Here is a 21636-nt window from a genome sequence, read left to right as displayed (position 1 = left end):
TATCTAATCTTGTGACCTTGGACTGATTGGCTGGATGCTTACCAGCGAACTGGAGTCTATTAACTCTCTCTCTCCTGGTTCTTCTCCTAGGTGTTCACTACCCAGTTCTTCCCAACTTTTGTCTTCTGAACTATGTCCCTCAGTGAACCACTCTTCCAAATCTATACTGTCCCACTGCTCCTGGGACGATTTAGAATCCTGATCAGGAGCAGGGGGTGGGGGGAGGCTCCCACCATTCCTCATCTGTGCAGCCCTCCTCAGCACGGTCCCTGGCACGTACAGCCACACAACAACAGCCGCTTCTCTCTTTGCACACATTTCCCCACACCCACACAGCCCTACAGGTCATGTGGACAAAACCATTTGGGCAGAAGAAAGAACTTAGAAGTGTGATAAGGATGCTCCTAAACAAAGCCAGAACTTCCTGACTGGTCTTTAAGGTTTTCCATCTCAATTATGCAAATACTATTCATCAGGGTTTATTGTCTTCTCGTGGAGGAGGAATTCTCTCTTTGCATCTGTCTTTGCAATTTCGCCAAGCATGGAGACAAAGCTAACCAAGGTTACTGGGAGTGTTTGAAACAGAAGATGGACTAGGGCACAGAAAAACAAACACAGTACATGGCAAGCCTTATGAGGAATGGCTTAGGGACCTGGGTATGTTTAGCCTGGAGAAGAGAAGGTTAAGGGGTGATATGATAGCCATGTTCAAATATATAAAAGGATGTCATATGGAAGAGGGTGAAAGGTTGTTTTCTGCTGCTCCAGCGAATCAGACACGGAGCAATGGATTCAAGCTACAAGAAATAAGATTCCACCTAAACATTAGGAAGAACTTCCTGACAGTAAGAGCTGTTCGACAGTGGAATTTGCTGCCAAGGAATGTGGTGGAGTCTCCTTCTTTGGAGGTCTTTAAGCAGAGGCTTGACAGCCATCTGTCAGGAATGCTTTGATGGCGTTTCCTGCTTGGCAGGGGGTTGGACTGGATGGTCCTTGTGGTCTCTTCCAACTCTATGATTCTATGATTCTAAGCAGCAATGCATAAACAAGTTGCTTCTTATGTATCGCAAATATAGACGACACTCAAAACAGAAGAACTTAAATCCCATGGACTTCAGTAGGATCTGGATCTCTGTATCCACACAGCACCCTTTGAATCAATACCTGAGTAATCTTTAAATAGACTGCAGTGAGACAAACACCCTCTATCTTCCAATCATAGCCCACCCACACCCACCCACAACATCACTAGGTAGAGGTGAACACACACACCATCTTTCCAGGCTAGCCTACACCTGTTTTCAAATGGGCATACTGCATTTGGAGCACCAAAGTGACTTCTCTGGGGCACAATCCTGGGTAGTGTGTATTGAGGTCCTGGGCTTCTCGCTGATGTTGTTCAAAGGAAAGGAAAGCAATACATTTGACACCAGCTTGGCTGCAGGAGTTGCCGAAAGGAGACATAGAAGATGCCACCCAACTGCCTTAAGAACCCCACCCTTGACTTGTGTAGGATTTACTCCTTAGCCTTGACTTCACCCAAAGATGTCCTACAAGGCAACGGGCATGAATTGTTCCTTGAGTTTCCTTTCTGATGAATGCAGAATATACAATAGATTTGTGTTTTGGTGGACTGCGTACTGAGTCTCCATAGATTCTAGAATAAAATGATGTGTGCATGCAGCTTGAGTAAACATGCACACGATTGCATGGCACTTTCCTGTAACTTTCATCATTCATTGCTCCCTGACAACCTCCTAGCTTTAAATTGCAGGTGGTGTGTAATATGCAGCTTGCGCCTCCCTTGGGCTGCCCCGTTCTTCCCTAACAGAAAACTCCTTGACACACAGAATGGCAGGAGAGAGACTGTAATTTGGGAGTATTCATAGCAGTGATGAACTATTCTTTGCTGTTCCTCGCTCTCTCATTACTCCTCTCAGTGTACGGCAGAAGCAGGTATATTCTGTTCCCCTGAGAAAGCTTCTCCAGCAGACAGTCAAGCTGTGTTAGCAGACAGACTCATCCTGATTGGTATGCATCAAAATCATCTACGCTTTCAAAAATTAGAAAACCCTCTCATCATTAAGAGGAGCTAGCATGAATCGGCTAAAATTAGTCTGAATGTATTCTCAAGGTTGCATTTTGTACAGGCACAAATGCACTATTGTTTCTGCTTTAGCATATTAGGAATGATTAGACCTGCATTCATTACACAGGGAGGAAAAGCAGGCACGCCTCACCTGGAGAATTGCATTATGGATGGGTTGACTCAGTCCCTTGATAAAAAAGGGGGGAATCTTTGGGTTGGAAATGCTGCTTCTCATTAGTAAACTGCTCTGCAAACAGCAGGTAAACCTGGGTTTAATGTTAGCTGGCGAGACATGGGCTCTCCAGCAAAAATTCTGTCCCACAATGTTGGCTTGAACTGAGCTGGGCAAAGGCTACATCTCAGCAGCAAGTTCTTCCACAGATTGTAGAGAAATGTGGGCTGGATCCAATTAGGCTGGCAAAGACTAGTTCTCAGCAGCAAACTCCTCCTTAACTATTATGGGTAGATCCATGGAAGAAATCTGAAATCTCTACCGTGTATTCTCACAGTCATAAAGAAAAATAATGTAGATGGTATTTAACACCAGTAAAACTGGCTAAGATGTATAGAATGAGTAGTAAATCATGCTGGAAATGTAAAGAGAAAGATGGTGAGTTTTATCATATGTGGTGGACATGCGATAAAATCAAAAGATTTTGGGAAATGATATATAATGAACTGAAAAAGATTTTTAAATATACCTTTCCCAAAAAACCAGAGGCATTCTTATTGGGAATTATAGGAGAGGAAATTGTAAAAGGAGATCAAGTATTATTTATGTATGCAACAACCGCGGCTAGAACATTGTTAGCCCAAAAATGGAAAACTCAGGAGTTACCAACGATTGAAGAGTGGCAGACGAAGATGATGGACTATGCGGAATTAGCAAGACTGACTAGCAAGATCCGAAACCAGGGAGAGACAAAGTTCCAAAACGACTGGAGTAAATTTGTGGACTATATGGAGAAGAACTGTAGAAGTTTAAAGACACTCGCAGGATTGAAATAAATCCTACGAATGGACCTAAAGTAAGGGAAACAAAAGAACTGCAAGATAGGAGTGAATAAGAAAACCGGATGGAGGGGGGGGGAGTCAAAGCTCGGCAGAGCTAAGGAAAAGAAATAATTGAAGAATTGTAAACAAAAGAAAATTCTATGTCTATTGTATGTTGGAATGTTTGTGGGTGAATGTTTTGTTTGTTTTATTTTTTGTTTAATGTGTTTATTTGAAAACTAATAAAATGTTTCTTAAAAAACCATAAAGAAAAATAATGACTTGCTAGGTTGTGGCAGGATGTAGAAATGGCTTCAACCTCTGGAGTTAAAGAAAGAAGCCAGGAAGTTCTTTTGGACAATGAGAAACAATTATTTATCCTACCTCTAGTTGGTTTGCCAGTTACAGCCATCCTGGGACAGGGGAAAGCCCAGCTGCAGTTACCCATGTTCTAGTAACCTCTTATTTTGTCCATTGCCATTTGTCAAGGAGCTGCCCTTGAATATGGTTTGGAGGCTGCAGTTGGTGCAAAAATGCAGTGGCCAGAGTTTCAACAGGCCAGACTATACGGGGTCATTAATTTTCAAAGATCTGCACTGGCTGTCTATTTGTCATGAAGCCCAAATCAAGCTTTTAGTTTTGACTTCTAAAGACCTGAATGGCTTAGAATTTATCTATTGAAAGGCCCATCCCATACTGTCAACAGGATCACAACCTTAAGATAACTGAGCAACTGAGATAGCTGTTGTCTCCACAACAAAATAAGTCTATCCATTAGGAGAATGTCTACCCATCAGGAGAATGGATACACACAATAATTGGTAAGATTCTGCAATTTCTAAGTTTTGGGTGGAATTCAGCATTGCATTATTATTATTGTTCCATCAGTGGAGCAGTGGTGGTAAAGAAGGTTTACAAATGAGTGCAATTGGGTTGTGGTTGGTACAGAATTAGGATGATCTGAAAGGTAAGTGTGCTGACCATCAGCACCAACTAGATAAGCAAGAACTACTGAAAAAAGATAGCACATTTTTTCCCCTTAAGCATTTGATCCAGGTATTAATTTTCCTTTTTGTAAGCTTTCCCTCTCTCTTCCACAACAGCAATCAATGGATTCGAGCATTCTAAACTCTGTAGAAATTCAGTGTATGAACTGGAATCCACACTATTCTCAAAGTACAAAGGCTTTCAGGATTTTAAAAGACGGGAAACTGAAACCATACAGGTAGCTTGGGGAATTTGGGGAAGTGGAATGAGGATAATTGATAAGTTCCGGTATAACACATATTATAATGCATTAATGGAGAACAATTTTTGCAGCTGGCTTTGAAAAGCTGATCTGTAACATACAACCCCATCCCCTCCTACCTGCACACTTCTTTCAATTTTTTTTGAGCTGGGGAAAAACATCAGTCAGAAATGTCGATTGAATAATCATTTACATACCCTATCCATCACTGCACTGAGCACAGAACTAAATTAAAGTCTTCCAAACCACGGATAAATGTATTTTGGGTAACACAAATGGAGCCAATATTCTAAAGAATCGATTTCTTACATCTTGCAGGAATTAGTGAAGGGTGAAATCTGCCCATCTCCATTTGTAATGGGCTGGGGTCTTTCTGGGCCTTTATGGAAGGTCATGATTTTTCTGAGAGTACTTCAGAGATTGGGAGATACAGCCCTTCTCTAACAAGGTGCCATCCTAACCATGTGATAGTTGTGCTCTGTTATTAAGGCAGTTGTAAGCCACCCTAGGTAGGAGGGGGAGAGGAGGTATAACCATAAAAAAAATGAATGAATGAAACAAAATAAAAAATTCCTTCCAGTAGCACCTTAGAGACCAACTAAGTTTGTCATTGGTATGAGCTTTTGTGTGCATGCACACATTCATTTAATCTTTCAATCTCACTGCAAGCAGAGTTGTAATAAATATACGGCATACAAAAGTATTTTAGACATTAGTAAAGGTAAAGGGATCCCTGACCATTAGGTCCAGTCGTGACCGACTGGGGTTGCGGCGCTCATCTCACGTTATTGGCCGAGGGAGCCAAGGGAGTACAGCTTCCAGATCATATGGCCAGCATGACAAAGCCGCTTCTGGCGAACCAGAGCAGCGCACGGAAACGCCGTTTACCTTCCCGCTGTAGCGGTACGTATTTATCTACTTGCACTTTGACGTGCTTTCAAACTGCTAGGTTGGCAGGAGCAGGGACTGAACAACGGGAGCTCACTCCTTCGCGGGAATTCGAACCACCACCCTTCAGAGTGTATGTATGAGTTGACTAACAAATTGCCTTTTTAAAATATTAGCAATGGGAAATACCGAGCAATGGGAGCTCACCCCATCACAGGGATTCAAACCACCGACCTTCTGATCGGCAAGCCCTGGGCTCAGTGGCTTAACCCACAGTGCCACCCCCTCCCCACTAATAACTAGGGTTGAGCAGAGCTGAGACTTGATGATGGAATGGGAGGTTATAAGGTGCATGATACCCTACTGCAGTGCAGACCTACATATAATTCACCTCTTCTGTGACTGCTCACAAATTTCTCTGCTGCAGAGGTAGTGAGTCACATTTCCCCATTAGACAATCCGGTCCAGCTCTGCCATTGGGCAGTGTGTGGCAGTTGCCCTAAGCATTAGATGCTGGTAGTAATGAGTAGTGCCTAAGTGTTCAGAGGACAGTGCTGTGTCTGTATGGTTCATATCTTGACTCATGCACCCTAAGTTAACCTGCTGCCCCTCAAGCACAACGGAAGATGCTGCCTTAATGTCAGTGTGGAGGAAAGATTCAGCTTCTGTCTGGTCAGAGTGATGGGGATGCTAATCTGGTCCTTCACATTAGGCTGTAAAATGGCTAGCCTTTCAGGCAATGCATTGGTTTCCCAGGCAATCTTCTGGCACAAGGTTACAGCACACAGTGTATGAAAAGAGAGAAACATCTCCATGTTAAGTGGCCAATGCATCAGTGCTTGTTTTGCCAGCCCTGGCAGCACAATGAACAAGCTTTTCTTATTTTTCTACTCCCTTTGAAACATCAATGGAAATCAGATCAAGGTCATGAGGCCACAAAGTTTGGGCTAGGACTTGTTCCATCCCTGCCCCCAAAACCTGTAATAACTTCTTGACCACAGGGATTACTATTAATGAAGACACTTGTAGTTTCACCTTCCGAAGAAGGATGCTGGAGCTTTGGGTCTACGTTCTATCATTAGGTCGCATTAAATACTGTATAAAAAAGGCGAACAGAGCTGCTGAAAATGTCACGACAAGAGTTTTGTGTGCCCTGAAGGATACGTCTCCCAAATTCTGCACGGCGGGGTGCAACATTACACTCTTTGCTTGTTTCCTTTCCAACTGGATGAGAGCAATTTAGAAAGAGAAACACAACGAAAAAAAGGTCTGCTTAGGCTAATCCATTCACAAAAGCCCCAAATTACATAGAAAACTGCACTGCTGGGACCACAACGTGGCAGTGAATTGTGGAAGTTGATCATAAAAGCACTGACCTATCCCTCGCTGCCCATCCTGGCGGGGAGGTTTGTATAATTAATCGGCAGAGCTTCAGATCTCTGGCTGTCCTGATGCATTATTGAACGCAGATGCATAAAGTGCTGGGTAGACTGAACCCAGCAGATATTATTTTATTTTTTTACTATATGAGGTGGGGGGGGGGGAGGAATTTGATTTTCTGATTGATTTCAATAGATTTTATCTTTTGTTTCCCTTGGACAACTTCATTGTACATCGCTTACAAAAATTATGTTGCTTAGCAGTATATAAATGGTTGAAATAAAGAAATAAAACAATAGAATTGAATGGATGCTTCATCAGCCCAGCAAGCAAGAACCAGTGTAGGCCAGTGGCCAGTTCTGGGCATGGCCCTGAGTTCAGATCTCAGCTTAATCCTCAAGTGTTAATTCTGATTGTTAGCCTTTCCTTATGACCCCCTAGAATAGGAAAGGGGAAGTTGTGGCCCTCCAGTCATTGTGCGACTCCAGTTCCCACCAGCCCTGACCAATATAATGGGAGTTGTGTTCCAGCAACATCAGGAGGCCCAGAGGTTTGCTATCCCAGCTCCGCAAGAACAATTTATAAAACATCCCAATGGGAAGAGAATGCTCTCTTAAAATTACCATTGGCTAAGTACATTTAAAAGCTCCACTTTATCAACTTTTCCTGCTTGGCAGGGGGTTGGACTGGATGGCCCTTGTGGTCTCTTCCAACTCTATGATTCTAACTGTACAAAATTTAGTTAAGTGTGATGCTAAATAGCTCTTTTCTAGATCAATTCCTTCTTAGGTAAGGGCTTTTGGTTCATTCATGTTTATGTACCATTTGTTTAGTTATCTGTTACAGTTTCCTGTATGATCAGCCATACCATCTTGTTCCCAAATTTTCCAAGCCAGGGCAGATATCCTTTCTTTTGCACAAAGTTCAAGGATGAAGAAAGGAAAAAAAACTGGCACAAACACACAACTGCTTCTAGAACTGAGTCATACCGATAGATCCAGATTTCTTAAAATTTTAGCTTCTTCTTGTTTCCAGCACAGCGTTTGACAGTCATGACAGGTACAAGCTCCGTGGGCTCGCTGCATGGCATCTTTTGTTTCGGGCTCACCCCCTCAACTCTTCCACTGTCAACCAGTAATCATAAATCAGAGAGGAATTGGCGAAGAAATGCTGCACAAAAACAGATTTATTCACTCCCAGGTGCAGTGAAGGAAAAAACCTGTGATGTTCTTTCCATGAAGAAGCTTACCTGTCTCCTGAACAAAGGCGCCGAGTGGCTGAAGGTCCTAACTTAACAGACACGGAGGTGATTTACTCAAGCACTGCCAGCAAAGGCACTCTCTGTTACGTTTGAATTATAATCTATATATCTATTTTCAAAGTCACTGGTCCCATCACCTCCTGGCAAATAGAAGGGGAAGAAATGGAGGCAGTGAGAGATTTTACTTTCTTGGGCTCCTTGATCACTGCAGATGGTGCCAGCAGTCACAAAATTAAAAGACGCCTGCTTCTTGGGAGAAAAGCAATGACAAACCTAGACAGCATCTTAAAAAGCAGAGACATCACCTTGCCGACAAAGGTCCGTATAGTTAAAGCTATGGTTTTCCCAGTAGTGATGTATGGAAGTGAGAGCTGGACCATAAAAAAGGCTGATCGCCAAAGAATTGATACTTTTGAATTATGGTGCTGGAGGAGACTCTTGAGAGTCCCATGGACTGCAAGAAGATCAAACCTATCCATTCTGAAGGAAATCAGCCCTGAGTGCTCCCTGGAAGGACAGATCGTGAAGCTGAGGCTCCAATACTTTGGCCACCTCATGAGAAGAGAAGAATCCTTGGAAAAGACCCTGATGTTGGGAAAGATGGAGGGCACTAGGAGAAGGGGACGACAGAGGACGAGATGGTTGGACAGTGTTCTCGAAGCTACGAACATGAGTTTGACCAAACTGCGGGAGGCAGTGGAAGACAGGAGTGCCTGGCATGCTATGGTCCATGGGGTCACGAAGAGTCGGACACGGCTAAACGACTAAACAACAACAAAATTTTCAAAGTCAGCTCTGAGTAATCTCTTAGCAGGATTGCAGATGGACAACTAAGATATCAAATTAATATAAAGGATTGCGGGGGGGGGGATAGTGATTTTACTCACCATCACCACTCCAAATCAAGTAAACAAAAACAAAACGAGGCAAACAAAAGGTGTACAACTTTTGAAACCACCATTGCTGTTGGCTATAAGAAGGCAGAGTTTCAGAACATTGAAACAAGATCTTGCTAGCCACGAGGTTAGTGCTGGAATGCAAGGTTATGAAATGCTTACGGACATTCCAGCTTTGCAGAAATAATAATAATAATAATAATAATAATAATAATAATAATAATAATAATGTGAGGCCTATGGGTAGGGACTATGTGGCCCTAAGGAACTGTGGACCTGTGCTTATTAATGTGTGTATGTGTAAGAACGAATGAATGAATAAGGGGACTTTGACACAGTGTAAGGGAAAAGATATCAGAGATATGGATATCTGCATATATAAGTGGGCCTAACGTAGGTTTATATCCAATGGCAGAATGTCAAAAAGTTGAGTATTTGTCATGAACAGAAAGAACTATACACAAGTTCCTCCTGATGAGGAAAATGTCTACTTGCTCAACTGTGGAACGTTGATTTTTAAACTCAGAGCAAGCAGAAACATTGTGTTGCAGTGTGATTCTGCTGCTGCATCAAAGGCTCTTGGGTATCCAAACCAAGCTTTATAATAAATGTGAGTGGATGAATGGGCTCATGTCATGTAACTGTATACTCAGTTCATTTTTTTATTCCTTCTACAGTTCCATGAACTGTGGTTCTAGCACAACAAAACTTTCCTCAAGCCCTTTCGTAGCATGAAGGAATGCTTGATCAAACTCCAAAAAAATAGGGCAAGGATACTATTCAAGGATGTATTCTGCATAAAACCTCAACTTTATTATTTCTCTCTGTATTAATGAAAAATATCCTACCAAGTGAGGCTCATGTCTTCCTTTATTAACACAGCATCTCTATACACACTAGTCAATAACAGAGTAGATCATATCTTTGCTTATTTGGGACAACTTATATGAATCTCCACTTGATAGTGTATTAATAATGCCTTCTACTTATATATTAAATTAATAAAGTAAGCATGGATTTTAATTTTAATTTTGCAGAAGACCACCACAACAAAGGCTTTCCAGTAATGTGCGGCAGACTGTCTTTTAATAAACAATATGGTTTTAAAGTAATCCCACAGATGGATGTTATTTCTGAAACCTTATATTGCATGAAGGTAATGGTGTCAACAGCTAGATGTTCATTATCTTAATAAGCCAAGATATGATGCACACGCCTTGTGTCAGTCAAATTCATTTGCTAAAAAGCATTGGTCATCACAAAAATTCAGACATAATCAAGCTGAAAGATACATTTTAACATAGGTGGTCTCCAGGGCACTGTGATCGGTTGGGAACCTAGAGCAAACATAAAAACCTTTTATGCAATATATTTATCCTAGTCAAGCAATAAGAAACAGTTTTTCGTCCTACTGTTAAAAACAAACAAACCTGTCTCAAGACTCTCTTTCAGAAATCTTTCCCCAGGGGAACTATCCAGGGAGCAATATAATAGACCTCGCTCCTCTTTCTGGACACAATTGCATAAACAACCATTTATAGGTATTCCTGCATCTCTCCCCTTGAAGAATGCTGTGGGCATAATTTGAAATCTCAAAACAGTGAATCATTGCACAAACAGAGGGTGGGGGTAGGGTGGGAGAACACCTAGAAGACCAGAAACAAGTTTAATAGAATAATAAAACTGTGAGAATTGCAACAGTTTGAAGTTAACTTAAAAAAAATTAATTCAGTGTTTTGCAGCTATGGGCACCAAGAATCCATACTTAATCACAACAGCTTCACAGTTAGCCCAATTTTGAACAGATCTATTACACGTTTCCTTCAAACAGGGCAACCTTATATCTGGCATGTATTGCAATTTCAACCGAAGCAAGGCAGTATGAAGGATGGACAGTACTGAAGAAAACACAACCTTGCATCTCATCATGGCAAAAGGAGTGTCAGACCGTAGGTTTAAGAGAAACCTTTTTTTTAATAAAAGAGAGTAGCAGGGCAGCCTTTCGCGTGCATGCTCCAGCCTCATGTTACCTTTGCCCACCTTCTCAGTGTGCACTTTTTGAAGACTTCCAGGGTTGATTAACCATACTGTAGTTCTAAGAACATCTGAACTGGGAAACTATGGTGATGAGAATAAGCCCTGGCTCTTACATGATTTGAAATTGGCTTCTGTAATATTCTGGCATGTTCCAGTGTACTGGTAACAGCAAACAGATTTAGGGGTGTGTGGCTTGTTCCCCTTCACAGGGTGCCGAGCTGAAGGGAAGCAAAATTAAGAAGATCCACAATTGAGAAGATCCATTTGGGGGTTCCAAATTTTAGCCTCACACAGGGCGCCATATTGTGAAAGATGACCAAAGTCTGCCCCTGCTGATAACCACAGTTTCCTGATTCAAACTTCACAGGAAACTATGGTTAATTAACCGAGGAAGACTTCAATCACAGCTCATCAAAAAAGGGGGAAGGAGGGGGTAGTATAAAGATGGAATGCACTAGCAACACACCTCTGTTCAATAAGCTATGTATTTCTGATCTGAGCCAAATAATGCTGGCTTTCAAGCTTTCTTTCTATTATTATTATTATTATTATTATTATTATTAACTAATACCATATATAAACCAACATCTTAAATAGCAATTTCTATTGTGGAACTCCCTCCCTTCCTCTGTGAAGAACACTCATGAAATGTGACAAGTTTGGAAGAGAATCAAATTATAAATTTGCATAACTCAATTTTTCAAAGCTGCTTCATGAATACTAAAAGAAGCAAGAGATGAAAGATTGTACAGAACAGCAAAGTTAGCAAAAAGGGGGGGGATTTAACATTTGTAATAAAGGGCAGTACAAGTCTGTGGAGCACAAGTATGGCATAAATGTCTCATAAATTAACAACAATTCACGAGTTTGCCAGCTGCTCAGATCCATTTAGTGAACAGCATTACTATCAATAAAGGCATAAATGGAACTCAAAAGCAAAACAGCAAATGATGTCTGCTGGAAATAGCCATTTTACAGACAGATGGTGTTGCTGTCTTTAAAAACATTTCTTGGAATAGAATTTGTATAGAAAGTAATAGATATCTATGAATCTACTTTTAGGTTTGGGGACTTTTTATATATCAGGACATGGCCGTTTAGATGCAAGGGGGATGGGGAAGGCTGATAGCCATATTTATTTATTTTTTGCATTGCATCTGCTTGTGAATGTGTTGTTTCTTATTAACAGCAGGGTTTTAAAAATATTTCATTGTTAACTTTTGGCACTGGACACGTGCCCTCATTTCCATTGGTGTTTATCATTCCCAAACTGGCTTATGAAACACACCAGACATATCACTAGATTAAAAAAGGCTTTCTAGGACAGCTCAGATGCTATGAAACCAAGACATATTTGAATCTTTTGGAAAGCTAATATTTAAAAAGGCAATTTGTTAGTCAACGCATACATACACTCTGAGTGTTATTTGTCTATTTCACTTGTTAGTCACTTCCTACAAAATGTGGGGTGTGGGTGGCGCTGTGGGTTAAACCACAGAGCCTAGGGCTTGCCGATCAGAAGGGCGTCGGTTTGAATCCCCGCGACAGGATGAGCTCCCGTTGTTCGGTTCCTGCTCCTGCCAACCTAGCAGTTTGAAAGCACATCAAAGTGCAAGCAGATAAATAGGTACCGCTCCGGTGGGAAGGTAAACGGCGTTTCCGTGTGCTGCTCTGGTTCGCCAGAAGCGGCTTTGTCATGCTGGCCACGTAACCTGGAAGCTGTACGTTGGCTCCCTCGGCCAATGAAGAGCGATGAACGCCGCAACCCCAGAGTCGGTCACGACTGGACCTAATGGTCAGGGGTCCCTTTACCTTTACCTTTACAAAATGTCAAGAGCCCAGTAGGAATGACACAAAACCAAAAACAACGTATGTCAATAAAACCATTTCATAGTGCAGGAAAAAAGGACAAAAATCTTCAGCAGCAAAATATTTCCATCAAGTAGGCCATCAGACAACTTGCCATAATTTGTCATATGTCTGGGCGAAGAGATATGTTTAAACCTAGCACATGGGAGATGTTCATGATGGCACCAAGTGGCCCTCGCTGGGGACAACATTCCACAGCCAGGGACCTTCAACCAAAAGAAGTCACAGGCACCTGGAGAAGACAGATGAACACCAAAGGGTCATAGTGGGAGAGGTGCTTTGAAAGATACTGGGGCCCTGAGCCATAAAGAGCTTTATGGATTAAAAGAAGCATACAGGCAGCCAGTGCACCTGTGCCAGATTCAGTGTTATATGATTGGCTCACCTTACCTCACCTGTCTTCAAAAGCAAACCCATGAAAACCACAATGCAGTAATATAATATTGAAGTTACCAGAGCCTAGGTTATGGCAGGCAGGCTATCATCATCCGGATAAGGTTGTAGCTGGGCCACCGATAGAAACATCTCAGTCTTGTCTGGATTAAGCTTCAGTTTATTGACTCTCATACAGTCCATTTTTGTGGCCAGTAACCAGTTCAGCACATCCATCACCTAATCTTTCCCCCACTTTTTAATAGCAGCACAGAACTATTTTCTTATAAAAATTAAAAGTTTCTTTTTTAATTAAATCGGGGGAAATTGAGAGGCTATTTATCACTATTCTCACACCTTTCCCATTAGTAGTAGTAGTAGTAGTAGTAGTAGTAGTTGTGGTTGTTTATCAGAAAGAAACTTTTCATTAACATTACTGTGCCTAAACATTAGATGTGTGAAAAGGACTAAAAATTATAGGAAAAACTGGGACATGAGGAAGAACCCTGCAATATAAGTGCATTACAAATTTGTGGGGGGGGGGCGGCGGTAAGAAGTAGGTTATATGCAAGATCCTTCTAACCCCTGAATTCAGCAAGTGTTAAGGCAATCACCTGGGTGATGAGCCATTAAGGAAACAAAGGAAATAGGTCTAAATGGGTGAGGCCCCTCCCTCTACTCAGAGACAGAAGGACAAAGCATTGGGTTTAGAGTTAAAAGGGGCAGTGGTGTGACCTAGAAGTAAAGCAGCAAGCTGGAGAGTAAAGTTTGAGAGGAATGTCTGATTTCTGTTTGAATCCAAGGCTGTGGCTATGGGAGAAACAAGACCTTTTTGGGGTCCTGATGTTGTGAACCCCCTCCATCGTAGGCTCAGGTTGCATATGTGTGTAAATAAAGACTGTCTCAAGGCAAATCTTAAAAAATGTAGTATAAACACTGACAACTGGGAAACACTGGCCTGCGAGCGCTCCAGTTGGAGAACAGCCTTTACCAAAGGTGTCATGGGCTTTGAAGACACTCGATATCAGGACGCAAGGGTGAAACATGCTAAGAGGAAGGCACGCTTGGCAAATCCACACCATGATCAACTCCTGCCCAGAAACCAATGTCCCCACTGTGGAAGTATGTGTGGATCCAGAATTGGCCTCCACAGACACTTATGGACTCACTGTTAAAAGCGTGATTATGGAAGACAATCTTACTTGGCTACGAGTGATCACCAAAGAAGAAGATGCGTAAATAAACCAAATGGCATAAAGACACCACAGTCTCTGTTGTGCCTCATTCCCAAAAGGAAACATGAACCCTGGGAACCCCTGGAATCTTGCACCACTCAGAGATTAGGGTGGCGTGCAACAGTACCACAAACTTCCAGAAGCAGGTCACCTGGCATTGCAGAGCCGCTTTCCTAGATTCTTTTCAGGTGGACCTCAGTCGCTTACTGGCAGAGGGAAGTCAGTGAGGTGCAAACGTACCAGCTGGAGCTAATCTGAGTGCTTCTGTGGAGTCTTCAGTTTAATTCCACTTCCAGCTAACTGTGGGAAAGCAGTGCTAAAGGGTTCCAGCTCAGAAGCAACTTGAAATGCACCAGTAATTGGCATCACCTTAAGTCTCTGCATGTCTTGTCATCTGAAAATATCTACAGGAAGCACTACACTGAAAGACAGTAGACAATGGCTACCCTTTTGCATGTCAATGGCAAAGAACTACAAGAGATTACCTGAATGGATAGGCAAAGGCTATGTCAATGCTGAGGTCGCTCTCTGTCTTGTTTGCACAGTCCACGCTGAGCCGCAGTCCTCCAGAATAGCCGCCACATGTTGCAAATGCAAAGATTGCAAAAAGCTGTGGGGGGAAAGACATACATACATATATATGTGTGTGTGTAATTTTAGCTCATCCACCAATGCAATTCATGTGAAAACATTTGTGAGATAGCAGTTATGACAGTACAATTATTTGTGTCCTCTGGAAGAGACAAGTGGTGTTTTACTTATTTAATAAATCTTTATACCGTCCTTCACCCAAAGACCACAGGGCAGTTTACTGTATAAAAACACAAAAATACATAGCATAATAACAAGCAGAAACAATACCCCCACATAAGCAGAAGTCAATGGGTTTTTGTAGCATGTTCTTCATTTTCATACTGATACTATACCAGTGTTAAATCAAAAGCCAGTGACTTGTACCCCCAGAGAAAAAATAGTTTTGAATCGCAGCAAAGGGTTGCATGCTCTCAAATGAAGAATAAGGTTGAAGAAGAGTTATTGGCAGGGTTGCCAGACTCAATAGAAGACAGGACTTCTGTGCCCTTAATTGCCCTGCTCCCTTTTGAGTTTGGAAACCTTAAAGAGAATCCATCAGACCTTTTGTTTAATTTCCAAGCAAAGGGTCTGCTGGTTTCTCTTTAAGGTTTCCAGACTCAAAAGAGAGCAGGGCAATCAAAGGCACAGAAGTCCTGTCCTCTATTGAGTCTGGTAACCCTAGTTATTGAAAGAAAGCAACCCAGGTTGTGCCCGTCAGGCAATATTGGACTCCAACTACTGTAAGGTCCCACATGTATTAGCAATAGTCAGGAATAATGAAAGCTGTACCCCCGAAACATTGGGATGGCACCACTGGGAGTTAACAAAAGCAAACAAAACAAAACAAAGCAAAAAAATCCAACACACAGGAAACCAACAAGAAAGCATCACTGACTTTTCCTATCCTTTGCCGGCTTCATCCTTAGTGATTACTTCCTGCCCCCTTCTATGGGTTAACCCTCCTTAATGCTCCCCTCTTAGGACACACTGACTCCACATGCCCATTCTGCATTGATTTTTTTCAACATGATGAGCCATATTTAGGAAGTCCTCTCACAATACTTCAGACATTATCGATTTTTACATTCCTAATCAGGAGCCATGCTTAAAAGAAAATGCCTCCTGCTCCAAGCGCTAGCAATTCATCGCAAGACTGCCTCGAACAACTCGAAATTGTAGTTTTGGATTATTAGATGCTACATGCACTTATATATATATCTGTATATATAGATCAGTGCAAAGAGACATAAGGACATTCCAAAGCAGAAGTGAATTCGACAGCCAGTTCATACAAACCACAGCATGCAGGGTATCCTAGTGGGTAGTTTGTCTACATTAGGCTCGCAAACCCTTGGTGAGATAGGGACTTCCCCTGAATGTGAAGACGGGCACCGGCGGATTGAGCAGACAAGACCAATACTGGGTCCAACAGTCAAAAAGGCAGTTCCTGCCCATTTTGTGGAGGGAAGTGAAGGGCAGATGGGGCTTGTCAACCTGGGAAGGTAGCTCATCTAGGAGAACAAAAACTCCATTCCTAAACCTCCGCTGCCCTGTGTGACGGATTGGGCTGGTTTGCAAAAGAACTCCAGGGTGTAAAGAGTTAAACCTCAACCTCCTGGATAAATGACGCATTCCATTCCTGAGGGGCGGGACTGCCATGAGTTTAAAAGGAATGGGAACAGGCTGTGGAGGTGAACCTTAGGTTAAAAAGGGAATCCTTACAGGGAGCACAAGGTGGTTCCTGATACACTTGTTGGGAGTTGGAAAGGATACTGAGCCGCGTTACTGCAATTCGATTACTAGCAGACCCTAAACTTAAACAGGCAGTTTATTTGGGGCGTAAGAAGGATAGGTGGGTTGTTTAGGGAATAACCTATTTCCTTCACACTCTGATAGAGTTATACAAAGGGAGGCACATTGCTTTTGGTGGGATCCTCACATCCTAGGTGGGATCCTTGAAAGTTTAGTGACAACGCCGGGACTGGGTTCGTCGCACCCTGCTGGATATCTTTGGGAGAAGAAAAGGCTAAGGAGTAAACCCTATGCAAATCTAGAGTAGAGTCCCTAAGACGGTTGGATGGCATCTTGTACACCACCTTCTGGTAACTCCTGCAGCCAAGCTGGTGCCAAACGTATTGCTAAATATTTTCTGGGCAGGATGCGACACCTGGCTGAGTGTATGTGCTGCTTGGGTATATGTACTGATGCTTATTTTCTGCAGAAACTCTGATTTCTCCCCAAGGGCTGGCCCAATACATTTCGGCACCTCTCCACAAAATGGCACCCCCCCCCAAAAAAAAATCAGGGAACAAGGGTAAATGAAGATCAACATCAGAAGAAGAAGAAGAGAAGAGTTTGGATTTGATATCCCACTTTATCACTACCCTAAGGAGTCTCTAAGCGATTTACATTCTCCTTTCCCTTCCTCTCCCACAACAAACACTCTGTGAGGTGAGTGGGGCTGAGAGACTTCAAAGAAGTGTGACTAGCCCAAGGTCACCCAGCAGCTGCATGTGGAGAAGCAGAGACATAATAATAATAATAATAATAATAATAATAATAATAATAATAATAATAATAAATTTATACCCCGCCCATCTGGCCGGGTTCCCCCAGCCACTCTGGGCGGCTTCCAATAAAACAGAAATTCTAAAATACAGAAATCCATCAAACATTAAAAGCTTCCCTAAACAGGGCTGCCTTGAGATGCCTTCTAAAGGTCTGGTAGTTGTTGTTCTCTTTGACCTCTAGTGGGAGGGCATTCCACAGGGTGGGTGCCACTACCGAGAAGGCCCTCTGCCTGGTTCCCTGTAACATGAACCCCGTTCCCCAGATTACGAGGCTACCCCTCTTAACCACTACACCACACTGGCTCATCAGGAACAAGGTGTGGGGAATAAAGATCTACACTGGTGGGAACAAGGGTGGGAAGAGATGAGCAACGATTCCTATTTGCCAAGAGGCCACTGTAGAGGTAACATTGGTGGCGGGCTGTGAAGGAAGAGGCAGAGCCAGCCTCCAAAGAGTGCAACGCATCATGGCGGCGGCAGCACGTAATGCATTCCTTGGAGCCCTGCTGCCTGAGGCGGTTGCGCCACTTTGCCTCATGGGTGGGCCGGCCCTGTTTCTCCCCACAGTCTTGTGGGACTCCAACTCCCATCAGCCCCAGCCTGTCAAGAGTGATGAGAGTTGGAGTCCAACATTTGGAGGGCACCATGTTGACTACCCCTGTATTAGGCAAGCATTGAGTTTACAAATGCAAGCCGTGCTAAACCTATTAAATAGGCAGATGTGGAAACCAGACAACATATTGCAGCCTTCTACACTTGAATCAATTCACTGAATCTTCTTGGAGGACACATTCCTTTTGTTACCTTGTAAAGATGGGCCCAACAAGAGCTCAAGGACAAAATCTATTTGTTTTATTTGAGCCATTATAAATATTGGATGCTATATGCTGTCTACAAACACAAAGCAAACCTAGTACTAGAAAACTAGCTCATTCCGCACAGCACCCTACAAATCTGTACTAACATCCCTTTGTTGCAGTTCTTCACATGTGGTGTGTTCCCTTGTCCTTGGGCTGCTTTTAGCACAATTAATAGCACTCATCTGCTTTTACCTCTTAGGATTGCGGGCAGCTGAATTCTAGTTTCATTGTCCTCCTTTTGGAATTTATTCTAGCATGGCATGGCAACTCCAGCTGAAAGGAACGAGGGGTACCCAGAAAGAAAGACTCACGATTAAGACGCACAAACACGAACAAAAGCAAACTTCATTTGCACAACATAGTCGAGATCACACCTTTGAACCAACTCGTAAGAATTACTGGTAGTGCTTTCCAGTTTTGCATCCACAGTCATATCAATTCTCCCCTGTCACAGAAGGGGCTCTCAGCTCAGTGGCAGAGAAACTGCCTTGCATGTAGAAGTCCTCAGGCTCAGTCCCTGATATCTTCAGATAGGGCTGGGGGAATGTCCCCTGTACAGCTGGCCAATATCTGGTTTTCAAAATCACGATATATCACCAGCTAAACTTCACAATATAACAATATATCACCATGTCTGAAATAAAGTTGGAACTATGTAGAGGTGAGCAGTAGGGCTGGGTGATATCTGGTTTTCAGCTTCATGATTTATCACCAGCTAAACATCAAGATCTACTGATACACTGTATCACAGTGTCTGAAATATGGAGGAACATTGGCTGGTTTCACAATTTCCCCCACATTGTGATTTTTGCATAACTAACACACACACACACATCATGATTCGCAATATATTGCCAGGTCAAAAACTATGAAACCAATATCATCAGGGCCGGCGCGTCCATTAAGGCAAACTAGGTAGCTGCCTAGGGTGCCAAAATGGAGGGGGCGCTGGCCAGCCTGCCCGCCGCCCGCCACCCCCCAGTGCTGCCTGCGGCCTCCTCCTCCATGCCTATCAGCTGTTGAGTGGCTTCAGGCTGCTATCCCGAGGCGTGCACATGCCTCCTGAGAGCGGCCTGAAGCCGCTCAACAGCTGACAGCCGCAGTGGAGGCGGCCCCAGGCTCGCACTCCCCATGCTCAGCTCCGGAGGCGCACGGGGAGCGCGAGCCTGGGGCCACCTCGCCGCACCTCTCAGCTGTTTTTTATTTTATTTTAATTTTTTATTTTAATTTTTCTACTTTTCTACTTTTTTCGATTTTCGATTTTAATTTTTTCTATTTTCCATTTTTTATTTTTTTATTCCACTTTTATTTTTTCTTAAAAAAAGGTCAACAACTCTGGGAAATGGGGGGTGGGGGTGGGTGGGCGCCAGAAGGTGATCTCGCCTAGGGCGCAAAAAACCCTAGCACTGGCCCTGAATATCATGATATGAACTTCAAACCAGTTTTGCACAATACGTATATGGATATATTGCCCAGCCCTAGCCCCCTGTCTGCTGGATCCCTCTTCTGACTCAGTATAAGGCAGCTTTCTATGCTCCTATGCTAATATGGAAAGTTGCCTTGTGCCAGGTCAGGCTATGTGTTTCTCTAGCCCAGGCATCCCCAAACTGCGGCCCTCCAGATGTTTTGGCCTACAACTCCCAAGATCCCTAGCTTACAGGACCAGTGGTCAGGGATGATGGGAATTGTAGTCCAAAACATCTGGAGGGCCGAAGTTTGGGGGTGCCTGCTCTAGCCCGATATTGTCTGCCAGGTGAGCTGCCCTACCGGCTGCTACTGCTGGCAGTGGCTCTCCAGGGCCTGAGAGCCAGAGAGGTCTTCCCCATCACCTGCTGCCTGGAGGTGCCCAGGTTGAGTATGGAACCTTCTGTGTCTGAAGCATGTCTTCTGCTGCTGAGCTACAACCCTTTCCACACTTTAAGACAACCTTTAGACATTATAGCAGCGCCACGTGACTCATTTTGCTGTGGGTTCATACAACAGCTCAGCAGCAACTTTTAATGGCCCACCACCCATAGCTGCCAAGTTATCCCTTTTTTACAGGGATTTTCCCTTATGCTGAATAGGCTTCCTCGCGAGAAAAGGGAAAACTTGGCAGCTATGCCACCACCATATTCCAGCCTAGAATGGCTGCAAAAGGCCACAAGGCCATACGAGCCTGCCATGGGTCAGAGTGAGGCAGCTACCATAGCTGCCAAGTTATCCCTTTTTTAAAGGGAAATTCCCTTATGCTGAATAGGCTTCCTCGCGGGAAAAGGGAAAACTTGGCAGCTATGGCAGCTACCTCATGCAGCAAATTTTCAGCATCATGAAAGAGCAGCAATTTGGGTTATTTAGCTTATTGTTGTTTTCTGTTTTACTTTCAGAAAGAGGAGGTCGTGGAATTTTTCTGCCTCGGGTGTTAAAATAACTTGGTTAGCCCTGGATACTGAGGGAGGGGGGAGCCGTTTGCTTCACTGCCTCAGGCAGCAAAATTTCTTGGGTCAACACTTATTGGCGGAAGGGCCACTCACTGGGTTGTGTGAAGGGATAAATGCTCATGATAAAAATATTTTTTTTGGCAGTTCTGTTCAAACTGTCTCTCAGCTGCTCACATATTCCAAACAACAATAGCAAGATGTAATAAAATGTTAATGAAATAGTTTGTCCAGGCCCAGGTAGGGCCAAACTGACAGGCAGGGAAAAAATACCAGCAGGTAAAATGGGATGAGGAGGCTCCATGTGCATTTTGTTGTTATGTATTTACTCTGATGCCGTAATTGTTGCTACTATGTCATGAACAATAGACCTCTCACAAGTAAACGAGGCTCAATTATTTCCTCTAACAAAACACTCAGAGCTGATCTCCCCTTGGAATTAATTGAGTTGCACAGGGAACAGCATTGTAAATTGGTATTAATCGTGCGGCTACAAATTGTGTGGCAAAGGGACAAAGCAATATATTTGGTGAGCCTGGGAAATGCACTGTTGGAAGCAACATAATATTCCCTCTCCCCAGCGCCCCATTTTAATTCCAGTGGCTTCAATGTACCGCAAATGCACAGGGTCTCTTAGGCTGAGTACACACCACACATGTGAAGCACATTTCTGCCTCCCCAGCAAGAATTCTGGGAACTGTCATTTGTTAAGGGAGCTGGGAACTGTAGCTCTGTTAAAGATAAGCTACAGTTGCCAATATTCTTTGTGCTTTAAAGTTATGGTGCATACACAGCCTGGCACCACTTCTCCCACAGATGGATTTAGATGGATCTTAGGCATAGGCAAACTCCGGCCCTCCAGATGTTTGGGACTACAATTCCCATCATTCCTGACCACTGGTCCTGTTAGCTAGGGATGATGGGAATTGTAGTCCCAAACATCTGGA

The 21636-nt window shown here is 43.2% G+C and overlaps 1 protein-coding gene across 1 annotated transcript in view; it reads right to left on the bottom strand.

Moving 5' to 3' along the window:
* SYNPR (synaptoporin) overlaps window positions 1-14897 on the bottom strand; it is a 28593-nt gene extending 13696 nt beyond the window's left edge. The window contains exon 1 of the mRNA XM_035106752.2: window positions 14755-14897. Within this exon, the coding sequence (XP_034962643.2) occupies window positions 14755-14897 (143 nt within the window). The remainder of the gene's footprint in view (window positions 1-14754) is intronic.
* Window positions 14898-21636: the final 6739 nt, after the last annotated feature.

The sequence above is a fragment of the Zootoca vivipara genome, chromosome 2, assembly GCF_963506605.1.
Source record: "Zootoca vivipara chromosome 2, rZooViv1.1, whole genome shotgun sequence".
Classification (NCBI taxonomy): domain Eukaryota; kingdom Metazoa; phylum Chordata; class Lepidosauria; order Squamata; family Lacertidae; genus Zootoca; species Zootoca vivipara.
This window is presented reverse-complemented; position numbering and strand designations above follow the sequence as displayed.